General features: G+C 38.8%; 1 protein-coding gene across 1 annotated transcript; it reads left to right on the forward strand.

Moving 5' to 3' along the window:
• The first annotated feature begins 1086 nt into the window (after positions 1–1086).
• On the forward strand, positions 1087–8789 carry dhrs7cb (dehydrogenase/reductase (SDR family) member 7Cb). Its single transcript, XM_053414014.1, has 7 exons — positions 1087–1207; positions 2876–3032; positions 4250–4362; positions 6384–6594; positions 6677–6769; positions 7328–7483; positions 7707–8789. The coding sequence occupies exons 2-7, from the start codon at positions 2879–2881 to the stop codon at positions 7904–7906; spliced, it is 927 nt and encodes a 308-aa protein (XP_053269989.1). The 5' UTR covers positions 1087–1207; positions 2876–2878; the 3' UTR covers positions 7907–8789.
• The last annotated feature ends 8573 nt before the right edge of the window (positions 8790–17362 follow it).

Genomic DNA, 17362 nt, shown 5'->3' on the forward strand with positions numbered 1-17362 from the left:
GCACAGCTACTGAGCTGTTTTATACATGTTAAAGAAACATGTCTGAATTGTATAGTTTGTTGTTATTATTATCATTATTAATCAGTTTGAGTGTATACATTTGTATATAAAGAGAGAGAGAGAGGGGAGATCCGTTTGATTGACAATGATAATTTAAAAGTAATGAATACATTTATTAAGTGTTGGAATTGATGTATATGAACATAAATGATCCTTTTCGACTAAAATATGTTTAAAGATCTAAATGATATTAATAATAAATGTTCTAGTGTTTCCAACATATGCGATACCATATCTTTTGTGTGTTCTTGATATGAGTAATATGTTCACAAATGATTAAGTATATCATATAAGTATGACTGAGTTGTTCAAGTTTCAGAAAATAAAGGTTGTAATTAAACTCACAGAAAAAATGAAATAAATTTCACATTTTATGTGACAATTAACTTTAAAATAAATTCTAAAAATAACTGATTGAAAAACAAGAATTTGCAGAAGTACTCATTTTATATTATATATTATATTGATATAGATGTTTAGATATTTAATACCTAAATATTTGAAGAAGTCAGAAGTCATTCAGATTTTACTTCCCTAAAGTACAGAGGGCAAAGTAAAACACCAAAATGTACAATAACTTTCATTACAAGAAAAAAATATTGCATTTAAACTACTACATCGGTATAAGTGAATTTTGAATTTCATTCTGTTAAATTGGGGTTAAAGCTGGGTCATTGTTTATAATTGATAATGATTTGCACATTCTGGCTGGTCGAGCAGGAGTAAAGTGTCTGAGAGTAAAAGAGAAATAATAAAAGTATATCATACTTATTAATAAATCATATACTGTTGTATTAATATGTGAAGAGTTGCAGTTGGTTTTGCTGGAGTAATATTGACATGTTTATACATCTAAATCCTCCATCCCTTTATGCTGGCAACTTATTGGCAAAGAGCTGGCAACAAGGGAACGTGCCTCAGATGCTATTCATCACATATGTGTGTATAAATGTCTGACCCAAGCAGAGGCTATTAAAAGCAACAAGTTCCAGTGGACACCAGCAGGTCAGACACACTGACAGACAGAGGAAGAGAGCTGCATGTATGGACGAGGGACATAGAGGGAGGTGAAGAGCCCCTGTTACCTCACTAAAGCCAGAGAGAACAAACGCCAGTCCTGCTGAAGGATTAGCTCCGTGTCAGTGCCGTAAGTGAACCAAGAATAACCCAGATTACCGATGTGTGTGTCTGTTATGTGGCTGCTATAGATCTCGCAAGTACAAGTTGACTAACTCGCTGCAATCCGATCAGGTCAGTCCAAACACAGGCCTGAGCTTGGTGGGGTGGGCCCCATGTGTCATTACACATATAAGTTTTAATGTGGAATAGAAAGCTATCTCAATGGGGATTCTCAAGTAAAGTAGGACAAGTAGGGTCTACGATTGCTTATAAATATGAGTCTCCCCATTTGACCCCCTTTGGGTATCCTATGACAATATCCTGGAGGTGACTCAGTGCAAGGCATCCTGTGGCGGCGAATGGCCAAAACATATTTAGCTCTCCTCAAACTCACTTTACATGGTAAGTAAAGTGGTACATGGTACAAATTTATACCGTTAGGACATTCACAACATAAATCATACAGGTACTTTTCCGTATGGTGGCCTGCAAGTATCTTTTAATATGCACTTACTGGCTTTACCCTTGTTTTAAGCCGACACACACACACACACACACACACACGCACGCACGCACGCACACACACACACACACACACACACACACACACACACACACACACACACACACACACACACACACACACACACATACATATACATAATGGACAATGGTCATTGTTGCTGGGGTCGACACTCTAGTGAAGGCTGACAAGCCTATTAGACACAATCATGAAGGTTAAACAGCCAGAAACAGAAATACATTGTCTATGTATATATCAACATATTGGAAACACAAACACCCCTAGGAAAACAATCGTCTTCTTGAGTAAACATATAGCATGAAAAAGGAAGTAGTAACTTAGGATAGTACAACATCTGTAAGCAGTAAAGACGATTGGCTCTGTCCAAGATTATACCAAGGTGTTAAAGCTCACAAATAAACAGGTCCTATTCCATTTGACTAGTACATTGGAGAAACACAATTGTGTGTGAGTAAGCACCTTTGGATACAATCAGCTGGACTATCTGTTTTTGCTGGCCATCCGTAAGCTAAGCTATGTTAAGCTATGCTTTGTATTTACTGTGCGAATGTGAGAGTGCATGTTATCAATCATCTCATCTAACACTTGGGGACAAATTACATGAGCATATTCAACTAGATGTCAAACCGTGACTTTAAGACACATATATACGATCAGTGCAGAGGTTGAAAGTTCACCACATAAATGTTTATCTGATTTGTCTCTTGTGTGAACAGGTAGAGGGACATTGTACAGGTAAGTGTGTTGTTTCATAGCCTGAGGCGTCCTCTCAGGAAGGTATCGTCTTACACACATGATTGCTTCTGACAGATAATGCTGATATCCACACAACATTAAGGACTCTCACAGGTTTTAGGTCAATCCTGTTAAAAGCCACCACCACCCATTGATTGTCCTTGATTTATTCAATAGTAAGTACAAAGGATTTATAGATACATTCAAGTACCTGAGATGAGTTTTGCATTTGCTTTCAGTCCACATAGTTTTTGTTGCTGTCACTGTATTAGTTTACACCACTGAGCCACAGCTTAGGGAGACCTAGAACCTGATCTGAGCTGTCCTGTCAGCACAGACCGCTGGCTCCACTAATGCAGGTCAGTAGGTCTGTTGCTGTTCCCCATACTGATTCTGTGCTCCCTGTTGTCTCAACAGAACATGGCCCTGCCCTTTGTGATGGTGTTGCCCTTGCTGATCATCGTGGCAGCCGGGGTGTACTACATCTACAATGAGGTCACGCACTACATGTCCAAATCCTTAGTGCGAAACAAAGTGGTGGTGATCACGGATGCTGTGTCCGGGGTGGGGACCGGTAAATGATCCGACATGTGTTTATAATACCTAGCATGGCTTTCTGTCTGTCAGCAGAATTATCCAAAAAGGAGATTCCATGAAATTTCACCAAACTTGACTGAGGTGGAGATTCAGATATGAATTGGTGCCATTCAGTGATTATTGTATAAAAGCAATGACTGGTATCAAAAGACCACACACGAGATTAAGAATTCTAAGAGCATTTTGATTTAACATTTAAGGCCATGTTTTAGACTTAGAAAAAACTTCTTACTTGCTAGCAGAGAAGATTGATACCATAATATGAATCCAAGGAAAATAGGTCGTTGCAATAAAGACATACAGTAGAGGCTAGCTCAGTCCAAATGTAAAATGTTACTAATTAATAAAAAATATATTTGTGATATTTTAGAGCTGCTGTTGCAGGCTAGTCGTTCATTTTTGCTGTGGAGACTGACAGGCTAGCTGTTTCCTCCCTAGTCTTTATGCTAAACAAACCCTCTATCGCTGGAAAACATAAAAAACAATCAGGAAATGTGAAAAATAACAATATGCCCCAAAAATTATTAGTATTCGTAAATCAATTTATTGTTTGTCGAATTGATCAGTCCCACATCCAGCATTTTTAGATGATTGATAATTGCACCCATGACACCAAATCTGTACACATTAAGTTAATATCAAACTTTTTTTTACATGGCCCAAATTATATAAGGAAATTTGTTTATGATTTGGAATAGGTAGAGTGTAGATTTACTTACTCAAATAAAAAGAAATCAGATTATTAAATTTTTTTTTTTTTCTTTGCTTGAGTTTTGTGTTACATTTGTCGTAATGATTAAATTGGGGTATTTGATCCTATCTTACTAAAGCCAAGTGATATTAGTATAAACGATTGGCCGCCCTGCTCTCTAAATGTCAGGATTTCCTAGGCCAAATTGATCAACTGCTATTTCAGAGATGCTTTATGGAACATAAACTTTGGACAAAGCCAGTCCAGATGTTTCCAAAAGCTTTTAGTCTGTATGCTAATCTTAGAGAATTGGCTCTTGGGGGGAGCTTCATGTTTAAAGTATCTGTTTGATATTTGGGGAAATGGTTCTTCCCATGGAAACTTGGAAGTAATTAAACTCGCTATGTTTGGAAAAATCTACAGACCAGCCCCTCTGTTCATAGCGAAGAAACAGTTAGTGCACATAAATATTTTTCCCTTCTGTTTTTCTTCTGTCTGTTCAGAGTGTGCCCAGCTCTTCCATAAAGCCGGCGCCAGACTTGTCCTGTGTGGGACGAGCTGGGATAAACTGGAGTCTCTGTTTGATTCTCTAACTAGTGACGCTGACCCCAGAGAGGTGAGAAAATCCAATCAATCAAAACAGCGACTGCCAGCATTAGATTCATCATAAACACGTCGGACTCTGGAAAAACCCTTCCAACTGAAACCATTAGTCTTATGGTGGTAAATCATATTTTTGGCAAATTACAATGCAGGGAAACAAATCTTTCAATAAGTAAATGTCAGATCTTCTAACACACACTTAAAGCTGCACAGTTCAGAAACTGTTTCTACAAAAGCGGGAAAAAACATATCTCCAAAACTCTTTCAGATAGCCATTAAGTAGAAAAACATGATACAGACATTATGTGGTAGGTTTAAACTTTAAGCAAGAGAATGTATTCATCATAACCCCCCTGTGCTCTGTTGCCTCATCCAACATCAGCACTTCCTCCTCTAGGCAACACAATAGCAGGATATCCTCGCTGACAAAACACTGTCCTCCCTGACTCTTCTCCACACAGGACACAGCAGATGTGACTATTTGAGAAAAGCACACGCTCCTACAGTAGATAACAATGTCATCCAGTTTGTATGGATGTGGACTCGCTACTAATGATATTCTGTAATCATTAACACAAATCACAATGATTTTCTCTTTACCTTTGGGCGTATTTTTCTTGTGATCATCATTAACAGGAGGTCATGTACCTTTTTTGTTTCCAGGTGATCATTAACAGATTTATTTAGAGACAATGCACAATACAGTTATTGTGCCAGATATAGATGAACGCCAGAGGCCACCAGCAGTGAGCACAGGTTGCAGATGTAAGAGACATCTGAATGGTGAATTAAAAAAACAAACATGATAAAAAAAATATAAAACATGTGCTAGATGGTTTCTGTTCTGGTTAACGCTACAAAAAATGAATACATGCTCTTGAAAGATTGACTGAATGCATTATACTTACAAAGCTTGTTGATTCAATAATTTTTATTTAGAAATACTTTATTTGAGAGATTCCAGGAAATAAGAGGGCAAAGATTAATCCCAGGCATTGTTGTTTATGATCAGCAATTTACATGTTAATCTACAGGTTATCAAATTTGTACACATATCTAGTTTTACATTAGATTTTCATCTGGAATAAACATATTTGTGATTAAGACAAAATTACCTTATTACTAATCAAACAAGTAAAACATATGCTGTTATCTAATCAGTTAGTGCTGACTAGTCCTGGTTTAATGTGTATATCCACCCATAGTTTATAATTTTATTGTTGCAGCCACGTTCCAGGGCAAGAACACATAAAGTCAATCTAACTCGTGTGCAAGATATCAATAGCAAAGAGATTTGTTGTACAGAGGAAAAGAGCATAAGCAACTAAATTAGTATTTAACTTTGTCATATTCCATTAACCTTGCTCTTCTTCTTCTTCTTCTTCTTCTTCTTCTTTGGGTTTAATGGTAGATGAGGCACCATTTGGCACACACCCAAAAAACAAAAACAAAAAGTACTGTCAAGCACTTTGAGTGTTCAGACTTGAAAAATGCTATATAAATACAGACCATTTACCATTTACAATTTACATTACGGCCACATACAGTACATACTCATTAGATATAATCGGCCTGGCTCTCTCAAACCTCGCTCCGCTCACGTTCAGGGGGTTAGTTGCTGGACCAAAAAATAATTGTGATTGGCGTCTCCATAGGGAGCAAACATTGCAAGGATCTGTTGATGCATGGACTGCTGCTCCTTCGCTTTAAGATCCCAAATTTAACATCGGAGGAAACCAAGAAGAACAGTTATTCCGAGAGAAGGCAAATTGTAAGTTCTCAGTCAATTGTTGGGTTAAGTTAAGCTAATCACCTGCTGGCTTATTTAGTGACCAAACACAAGAGGGGTGTCAGTGTCCACATTTTGAATATCATCATAATGTGAACTTGAATTTATAATAAGTAAGTTTGTGAAAACTGTGCACATCTTTTTGTTAGAGTTGTAATGACACACTGCTGTAGTCGTATGGATGTTTTTTGAACAGCCCAGATTGTCCACACATATTAAACTAATACAGTCTTGTGTCGCTCAAGACATTTGCCCCCAAACTGGTGATCTTGGACTTTAGTGACATGGACAGCATTGAGGATGTGGTGGCCGAGGTGTTGGAGTGTTACGGCTGTCTGGACGTGCTGGTCTGTAACAGCAGCGTGAAGCTGAAGGCCCCCGTACAGAGCACCTCCCTGGAGATGGACAGAAACATCATGGACATCAATTATTTTGGCCCCAGCACTCTGGCCAAAGGTGAAATGAGCATTCCCGGGATCAGACTACGACTATACCTTCTGTTCTGTTTTGACTGCTCTCTCATGTCATAATGTGGCAGGTGTTCTTCCAACAATGATCTCCAGACGATCGGGGCACATTTTGCTGGTGAATAGCATCCAAGGCAGACTGGCCATCCCATTCAGAAGTTCATGTGAGTCATGACCAAAAGCTTCTTAGAGCTTGTCTCTAGCATATTTAAGATGTTGATTCTCCTGAATAATGCAAACATCCATATTTCAAACTCTTCTCTTATGGAATGCAATGTAGACGTGGGTATAGCTGCTAAAACTGTGCTTAAGCAGAAGAAGTAACTTCATGGTAAGAATCCATATTGTATTTAGAGCTGATAAAGTAGATTCAAAAGTAGTGATCAAAACAACTACTTAGTTTACTTTATTTCAAACAAAATAAATACAAACTTCATGAATGAAATGTTCTAAATATGTGTGGGCTGTTTAAAAACCAGTTATGGCTTATGTGAAAACCAGATGTGATATATATATATATAACAACTCACCAAGGTTTCAGATATGGAGTTGTGTTCTCACAGTATGATGCAACCGACAGTATTGTGTTTCAGTGTTGTGAGAAAAAACCCATTAGACAAAGTATAATGTCCTCTGCAATGTTTGGAATGTGGCTTCTTTACAACCAAGTCCCACCTCTTTTGTGTTTGCGCACATAATGACTATGTCTGTGTCTTTGTCAGATGCCGCATCTAAGCATGCTGCGCAGGCCTTCTTTGACTGCCTGCGGGCTGAAGTGGAGGAGTATGGCATAATTGTCAGCACCATAAGTCATACCTTCATCAACGCCTCCGACCCTGTGGGGGAACCCGCCCCCAAGCGAAACGCCCTGGCAGCTTGTGAGTAAATCAACTGACGTTACTGAATAGGTCATGATATAAGTCGTTACTATTGTATTTTTGATGATTAAATATGAATAGAGGTGAAAGTTTCTTAGCTGATGATGAGCAGATTGCTTGTTGTGCAAAGGAAATGGCTGCACAAACTTGTTTTAAATGTTTGGAAGGCTCCTTTTCTGAATTATGAAATCTATAATATCTAAATCTATCTGCTCCTCCACAGTTATTGCTAGACAGATGACCCATGGTTTGCGCCCGTCAGTCCTGGCCAATGAGGTTATGCAAACGGTAAACAGAAAGAGGAAGGAGGTTGTGCTGGCCCACCCCATCCCCAGGGTGGCCCTCTACCTCCGCTCCCTTTTTCCCCCTTTCCTCTTTGCCGTGCTGGCGTCTGGAGTGAAGGACTCTGTGTTGGATGGGTAGATTCAGGAGAGAGCCTGAAAGGATAAATGGAATCAGAGATGTGGAACGAAGCATGAGTTTTTTTGGGGGAAATGGTAGGTGTGTAATAGTATGTAGTTGACACTAAGCTGGACGACTAACAGGGCAAAGTAGGCAGCTGCCCTGGGATGCTAGTTTCTCTGGGACTTAAGACTCCAGATTCACCATGTGGAAATTTGTTTGTGGCAATTCAATTAAAAGTTGAATATATAATACTTAATAATGGCCACTAAAGCTTAAACCCTGTTTACTAATTAGTTTTGTATAAAAAAAAAAAATCACAACACTGACGAGCCTTATATCGGTTCTGTGGCAAACATATTAGCAAACAGTTACCTATTAAAGGTTCAGTGTGTAGATTTAGTGATATCTAGTGGTGAAGCTGCATATATTGCATCTGAATACCCCTCACCTCACCCTCCCTTCCAAACGTGACAGAGAACCTGTGGTAGCCTTGTTCAGTTGTCATAAAAACACAAATGGTGTTTAGTATGTCTAGGGCGACTGTTAAAAAAGTCGCCCTAGACATACATGGCCGCCATGTAAAAAACATGGCGGCCTCCATAGAGAGGAGCTGCTCCCGATTTAAACGTCCCATTCAAGGTTAAAGAAAACAGCAGTTCGTAGAATTTCGATGATTAAACACTACGCAACAATTCACACAACCTCATTACGATTTTTTATATACATTTTCTGCCAATAGATCCCTTTCATCTAAATCGTACACCCTGGACCTTTTACTCAAGCAGACTTGGTGTGGAACATGCGCATTCATTTGGATTGATGTTTCTGTCCACCTGATGGATTAAATTACAATATTCTTGTTTTGGTATCCCCCACAGCATGGCCTAAAACTACCTATATCTCTAATGTCTTTAAATGTGAACTGAAATGTACACTTTAACAAAAAATTCATCAAAAAAACAAATAAATGGCATAAAGGGTGAAGTCATGACTCCTGTTTTGTGCTCCATTGAATTTCAACCGTGTACCCTAAGAAGACAGAAACACTTGAGTGTTTGTTCAAACAGCAAATTTTTTTATAAAACTACATAACTTAATTGATTGATGTTATTTCTGCAGCTCTTTAGTGTATTTAATGAGAGTCAATGTAAAGTTACTGATTAGATAAAAGGGAACCTGTAACGAAGCCTGGGATGAAGCTCATTTATTGTAAAAGAAGAGAACAACATCTGATTGTAAGTGTTGTACTTTACTTGAGGATTTCTATTCTATGCTTATTCATGGAGGTATTGAATATTTGAAATGATCATGTAAGCAGCTGAATACTGAGAACTGTCAAGTTTAACCACCACTGAATTATTTAATTAAAATTTTTAAATATTGATACATTATATTACGTATAGTTAAAATTTCACGCAGGTGAGTTGATTGTTTGATAAATTGGTGTCCACCATTGAATGTACAAGTAAAATAAAATAAAATTAGACCAGTAAATTTCTGACATCATAAATTAAGATATATTGTTGTAAATGAAAGTGCCCAGCATCATGTAAGTATTCAGACTTATCTAAAATTTTGAATTACTTCAGAATTTGTTATCACACTGATATGAACAACAAACTGTCAAAAGGAAAAATAAAGGTTGATTTTGAATTTAACAGCAGCCCCATCAGAGGGTCTAATAGGATTAATTTCATGTATCAGTGCAGACCAGAGTGTAGCTCTCTATTTACCCTCTAGATGGCAGCAATATATAGCTATTAATGACTGGTTTATGATGCTGATGAATTTCGCCTTTACGGACTCTTTTCTCATTGATATGTTTATGTGCTGCAAAATGTCCCAGTGTTTGTTAAAATGTGATCTTCTAATTCTAACTCTTCTAATTAGTGAAAAATAAATGTGTGATGATGAATGATGATTTTCTTTGCAATTTGCAATTATATTTATATATAGCAATTATAGACATATTCATATTCATATATTTGGTATGTATTCATCTATAGCTAAGCAATTCTTTCTTGAAACAGTTCCTTTCACCACAACAAATGCTGCCCATTTGCTGAGCTTTGATGTTTACACAGATGCAATCCATCCAGTTCCATGTCACTCATAGATTTATTGCTCTCATCACTCCAGGCCTGGAGGGCAGGAGCCTCTGCCTGCCTGGTATTATCTTGTGAGGATTACTCTGGTGGGATCAATGCTCTGAACATGATGCACAGTGTATCCGAGTGGGTGAACGAACCGTGTATCAAACAACACATTTGGCGCATTATATGAAACATAAAGTCTAAGCTCTGTGACAGAAGTGCTTTTTGTGATGACTGTTATGTAAATGAGAAATAAATTCATTGGCTGGTCCAAGCATTGTGTGTGTGTGTGTGTGTGTGTGTGTGTGTGTGTGTGTGTGTGTGTGTGTGTGTGTGTGTGTGTGTGTGTGTGTGTGTGTGTGTGTGTGAGAACACGGCCGTCAAGTCCAGCTGGTATGCGTGAGTCTGTCCTCCAGGTCACTCTCCTCTGGGGAGTTCAACATCTTTTGTCTCCGGGGCCTCCGGACAGGAATGCATGTGCCTCTAATGTTCACATGAATAAATGCAGCTCTGTGACATTTCCACATGTCAAACTGGAAGGATTTCTTCGGCGCACTCAGCTGGACGCTCCAAATTGGCATTTTGATCTGCCAGATTTACATATGTCACCCAGAACTGCCAGATCATGTATGTTTCATCGCGTAGGACGGAGGTTAACCTCCACATGAATAATTGCTTAAGGAGATCTCGCCGAGATTCCGCGATCAGCATGTTGTATCTTACCAGCCATGAAATTGTCAGATGTAGTTCTGCTTAAAGGTAAATCAAGCAGAGATGCGTGGAGGTGTTCAGCAATATCTGTGAATGATCTACGCCTAATAGTTTCTCTCAATCATCTGTCTGGGTGAGCAATATGTTGATAAGGCCCGGACGATGGTGAGATGACTGTCCTGAAGCCATTTTCAGAGCGATGTATCCCTGAATGCGAGGCATGATGAGAATCCCCTCACAGGGACGCCTGACCCTCAGAAATGGTCTTTCCATGAGCGAGGTGATCACCCTTATACATTTTTAAAGCCCAAGTTATTGACACTAACCTGACTTATGGAGGTTATGCAGAGGCCATGGTAATGATTCCCTAAGCTTTCACACACAACACCAGAGGGACTGGCTCTTATTTTAATATATAGGTTGATGGACTATGTCATGGCTCCAATGAGTATTACAGTAATGTTCGCACTTTTTGTCCATCTGTCATTTCCCTGGATGGTTGTGTTCTTCTTATACAGTCCATACAGTCTGGCCCATTGTGTAACTGTAAAGTAGGAAAAAATAAGTGTCCAAAAATGACTCTTAATGAAAGCAGTCAGAAAACATATGACTCAGCACAATCCTGGTGCAGTTTTTTATTAAATCGATCATATAGCAAATGGAAAAGAGCTACAACAAAAATATGAAATTCTTTTTTCTTTCAACATTTTGTGTATAATCTATTTATTCAGTGATTAGTTAATACATTGGTCATGTAAACACGGTCGGCCTGAGGCACAAGTAGAATTAATGGCTAGTTCAGCCCCTACTGTGTCAGGGGTCACACAAAAAACGGGAAAATGGGAAAGAGTGATTTGCCTTCTGTGCATGTTTGTTCATTTATTTTTAATGTCAGTGTGATACTGTTATTTATTGAGTCATTCAACCTTTGTAATATGTCCTTTAAAAGATTGTAAATATTGTATATAGCTTTTTTTAAACAATCCATTGTGCCGAGTGAAGCTCACCCTACCTGGTTTATCTGCAATGAAGATCTTTCAGTAAATGCTTTTCATGGTACAGCACGTGTGGCTTATATCTAAGTTTGAATACTTTACTGATCTGCTGTTATTTTTTCATTCATAATATGTTAGTTATTTCTGTTATGTTCACAATACACAATACACATAACTCGTGAGATATGCGTTCCACATACAGACACATAGAGAGACATTTGTGGAATTAGTAGATTGATCAAAAAACACAAAATGATTCACTCAAATATGGCTGAAAAAAAAGCCAATTGAAACTGCATGAACTACACACTGAATGTATGTGGACCTGTCCGCTCCAGAACACTGTACAGGATTAAACTACTCTTTTAAGGCATAATCTTAGCATCACATGTCATCTTGGGAGGGGATTCTTTTTTAGTTGTAGAAGTCTTCCTAATCCTTCGGTCTTGTTTGGTTTAAAGATTACATACATATTTAATCTTAAAGAGAAAGTTTGCCTTAATCTCCCATAAATCCCATGGTGCACTGCTTCTCATATCCCTGCACTTTCTCACAGGCACACAACAGTCTCCGCCCGGATAAGACTGCACTGTCACAAATGAGAGACTTCGAATATTTAATCCCTTAATTTTCTTTCTATCGGACAGAAAAGCTTTATAATGTTTCTCATGACCCTCAAATCAAGAGGGACCACAGATATAATTATGTTACGAGCAGATGTTGGAGAGAGATTAAAACCAGTGCAAACTACAGGGAATAGGCGTTATACAGTTGGTGAAATCCTTTATGTGCAAATGAAACAAAATCGGGAATCCCTAGTCTTTGCACTGAATTAGATTTGGATTATTCTGATAATGGCAGAGTTTATCGGTTCTTTTTGGGAGTTTGATTCCGACCATTAGTACCAGCTCTTTGTTGGAGCTTCAGTGTGTCACAGTCCTTATTGATCGGACTGGGACTAACTGGAGGTGTTAATAAAGTTCGAGTCACCGTATGGATTGTCTGTTATTATCGGTCAATGTATCGGGTGGTAAGTCAATGTTCAATGTCAGGCGCTGGGCTGATGTGTGGGGCTTCATTGCTACCCTTGTAAATAACCAAGTCTTGCTTTCGATTGCGTACAATAAAAGTTTTATTTAAATCCATAGACAAAGACAAAGAAAGAACCAGGGACAATTTCGGCTTTATAATCATGACTGGAGCCACAAACCACCAGGAAATGAAGGTTTACTTGCAAATGTTGATTGCCATGATTCGAAAAGAAATACTTTAAATATCTATTCTGCCTTTAAATCATACATATTTGCACATCCACATAGCATAAGTATTTCAAATAATAATTAGCCAATTTTTATAATAGGGTTATTCAAAAGACACATGGCAGACGGCAACTTACACTCAATCCAGTATGTGGAAACAAAGAGGAAAAAGGCTTCCTGATAACCTCCATTTATAAGGAGGAGCAGGGTATTTACTGCTTCATCACTTTGTGCCTCCTTGTGGAAAGGAGGGGATGTAAACTTACAGTTTCTCCCAGGGACCGATGTTATGTTTTTTCATAAAGGATCCAGTATCCTGTGAATATGGGATATGTGGTTAGAAATAGCCGGTATGAAAATATATAATGTCATGGGTTGAGCATGCGGTCAACGAGGTTTATTTTGTGTGCACAAACTTCATTACATATCTTGATGTGTTCGTAAAATAAACAGAGTAAATTAAAAGCTTTTAATTATGTTCAACAGACTGCTCTTTATCTCACATTATTTATGGCTGCATTTAATATATGTTTAACTGCTGCATTCGAATAGAAATAATGACCAAACTCAAGAGCAGTGAAATAAAAAGCAGAGAAAGGGAGGAAGAAATTACTTCCGACACACTGCATGTCCACAGATTTCAACTGAATTGCAGAATAATACAAACTGTGACAGTCTGCAACATGATATCAGGGTTTATGAGCCCTGACCAAGTTGCTAAGCTCCAGTGTATTGAGTTCTGACGAGCCATCCTACTTTGTGCATATTATATGAGAGCTATGGGAATCTTAATGCAACAATATTGACACGGTGCAATTAGAGTGGGGTCACTAGGTCTGCCGCTATTTTAGAGGAGGAGAAAAGGAGTTGCATCACCGGAATCCTGCTTGGCCGGGAGGTGGAAAACACACACAAGCAAATAAAACTCAAACACACACACACACACACACACACACACACACACACGCCCCCCCCCCCCCCCCTCTCTGCTCCTCATCTAAATTAGAGGGGGGTCATAATGGGAGGAGGGGGTTTCAAATGAAACAGAAGGGGCTCCGAGGGAGCAGGGATTTCTAAAGCCTGCAGTCAAAGCCTTGACCCCGGCTCAGCTCCTCACCTTCTTGGTCTCCTCAGGCCACCATATCATGACCCAGCAAGGATTCAGGAGAGCCAGAAGCTTTTCACAGGATTTGATTTGATTTTTCTCTGTGAAAAGGAGAAAATAAAAAACCCTCAACACGAGGAACGTGCCTCTCAGTTCTTTGCTTCACAATGAAGAAGAAGCCTGCATGTGTCCTCCAGCATGGATATCTCCTCCAAAGGATCACATCCTCTGGATGGCCTGGAATAACCTTAAGCTGTGTTTTAAGACAAGACACATTAATGCACACACACATGCTCACTTCAATTTACATATGTGATGCGCAGTCACACATTGTAGAACTGCTTTACTCCCAGTCACTGTTTTTATATTTGTATATGTAATTTTTTTAAATGTTGATTTTAAAATGTGCTGCATAAAATCATAATATCGTTAAAACAAGAGGCTGCCTCCAAGCACAAAATGATGTAACACAATGATGAGTCACCAGGAACTTTGAACATTTACAGAACAGGTTCAACAGTGCACGTAAGGGGAATTTGTTTGGATATGCTAACAAGGCTAGCCATGCTATCTAGCTGCTAGTCACCCTGTAGGCTCTCTGAATGGGTGCTCCACTCAGGGCTCAACTTGAAGGTTTAAAAACACACATTAAGGGTTATTTCACAGCTACATCATTTGGGCAGGACCTTCGGACTTGAGTCACAACAAAAATAACAGGTGTGAAAGGTGCCAGACCAACAGACCAACATTTTGTCAAAAGATCCACTTCAAACTGAATCGTGTTTAGGTTTGTTTTCATTGTGAAAACATTTTTGTTTTCAATAGTTCAGACTTTCACACCAATGCAACCAATGCAAAGCAGAGAAGTTGAGACAGCATTAAACAATAGAAGAAGAAAAAGAAGTGGAAGAAGTTGTAACTTGCAGATCACAGTGCTGGTAGTAAAACCATAATGGGTTGGGAAATTAACAAAATGAACCACTTCGTTCCTTTTCTCCATTCAAACAGAAAGATATCATCCGCCGAGCTGAAAAGGACGCGTACAGAATGGACCACACTATAGCAGCTTACATGCAGACTTAGTCTTTACAAAACCTTGAGTGTTACTTTTGGACCCACCTCTTCACATTCTCACTTGGTCCTTGTTTAATTTGTTTTGGTGTTCTGTCTCTTTTGGCCTCTCTCTCTTTGGTCCTACCAGGAACTAACAGTGTAAACAGATTTGAGAGTTCAGGAGGTGCAGAGGAGGTTATGGATGGAACGGAGGGAGTGATACGGTAGAAAGAGGAGGGCATGCATGGATGTAGACAAGGACAGAAGAAGGAATCCTAATTGCCTGTTAAGAAGACTTTTGTTCTGTTGCACAGGACTGACAGCATGTTTCTTTATCTACACGCTTAAAGCTCCAGTCTGTTGTCTTTGTGTGTGAGTGCGTTTGTGTGTGTGTGTGTGTGTCTTTTACATGGACGCTAACAGGTCTTGGATCACTGGTTATGAAAAGAGCGGCTGGTAACCGTTGTGTTTATGCTGGGGGAACTCTGCCCTTTGATTGGCTGGCTGGAGTTGTGCTGCAGGCGGGATGGGTTGTTTTGGATTTGTGAATGAAGGCCAAGTGGGCTGTTGGGTAATATTTGTTAAGAGTTACTTGGACCCGACTGTATAATGGAGCACAGAACGTGGCCTCTGCTGTGTGCATGTGCTCCCATTCACCAAGCTGGTATTCAGCGGGTTTCTTCATGGCTTGAGAAAATCTCTAAATAGGTTTCAAAATGCATTTTCTCAGACTTCCCATTGAGCAGTGCTTCTAAAGACCTCTAGAAAAAACATTTAACCCTGTTTAGCGGTTTATTATTTTCCATCATTACTTAATGTCACTACTGCCTTATGGTTGCTGGTTATGCTTTACTTCAGAAATATCCCTTTTTATTTTTATTACCAGGCTATGGTGCAGAGTGAAGTTAGAAAACTTTGGGTGCATCCTACCTGGTTTATCTTCAATGAAGATTTTATGGTCAATGCTTTTTATAAAATGAAACTGAAAATTGTTATCCTTATTAGTGTGTATGTATGTGACTTTGATGTAAGTTTGAATGATTTACTTATTTTTCAGCTATTTCAGAGTTCAGTTAAGCAACCCACACATTTTCCAGGTTCAAGTTCACAACTTTTCAAAATGAAAGCTTTGTAATTCAGCTCAATATAAAAGCGTTGCAAGAACAAAACCAATGAACCAAGGAAGAAGTGAATCTATGAATGTTGTTGCCATGATAGAGATTAGCACCAGCGTGTCCCGTGAATGTCTCTGAATGTCTCAGATTTGCTGAAATAAAAAAATGTAATCATCGAAATGACCTTGCAGCAATTTTGACCCATCGTGGCTGATTGCTGCTGTAGCTTATCTAAGGATGTAGAATAAGACATTGTTAACTGGGTACGCAGACTTAAGGCGCACTGTCCAACCCCCACTGACAGCCTTAGGGCGTTTTGTTCATATTGAAGGCTTCACATATCCAAACCCTTCCAACTTTGACACAGCACTTTTCTGGGCAATTCAAAAATTCCACTTACCAAGTGTAAAGTTGATCAGATGAGCAATTCCCAAGACATACAGATGTTGTGGAATGAGTAGCTGGATAACCAAACTATATCAATCTCTAAAAATGGTTATGTTTAACTTACCTATACAAAGAGGGGTAAATCCGTAACTTTAGTTTTATCTTTAGCTAAGTTGTTCCCATTTCATCATCAATCAAAGAGTCATACACATGGATGTATTCTTTGATCAATTTTGAACAAATAAGCAATTTAACAAATAAGCAATTTACTGTGTTTTGGTTGCATATGGGGTAGCATATATTTAAAATGTGATGTATCAGCCTATTTCCATTTGATGTATTCAGGATTGTTATCAGGCCCGAAGGAGGAAGGGCCATAGCAGTCACCTCAGGGACGCTGGTAGAAGCTGTGCTGGACTCAGGGGACTCGGGGATCAATGGAGGAACTGCAGGCTGTGATCTCCTCTGCTCAGCTGAAATAATGGCAAACTGCCCTAGTCTCTGTGGGAGTATTAGAGCATGTAGATAATGGCAGGGCCAGTTTTGAGTAGCTTAGATATCCCTTAAGATCTTGACCACTTTCATAGAAAATCATACAGAAAATGTACAACAACACTGTGTCTACAATAATATAACTTGGTTTATATGTATTAAAAATATCTTTCATTTACTTTATTCATGACTTTATTTACTCTTTTTCTCAACGGAGAAGAAAGCAAATATTGGCAGGTTGGGACTTTAGCTATGCAAACATTT

Source organism: Pleuronectes platessa, chromosome 21, assembly GCF_947347685.1.
Source record: "Pleuronectes platessa chromosome 21, fPlePla1.1, whole genome shotgun sequence".
NCBI lineage: Eukaryota > Metazoa > Chordata > Actinopteri > Pleuronectiformes > Pleuronectidae > Pleuronectes > Pleuronectes platessa.

Excerpts from the sequence above, each read along its gene's own strand:
- dhrs7cb (XM_053414014.1), top strand. The coding sequence starts at position 2,879 with ATGGCCCTGCCCTTTGTGATGGTGTTGCCCTTGCTGATCATCGTGGCA. Across the intron at positions 4,363-6,383 it reads GTGACGCTGACCCCAGAGAG|ACATTTGCCCCCAAACTGGT; the intron begins GTGAGAAAATCC and ends GTGTCGCTCAAG. Across the intron at positions 6,770-7,327 it reads CATCCCATTCAGAAGTTCAT|ATGCCGCATCTAAGCATGCT; the intron begins GTGAGTCATGAC and ends TGTCTTTGTCAG.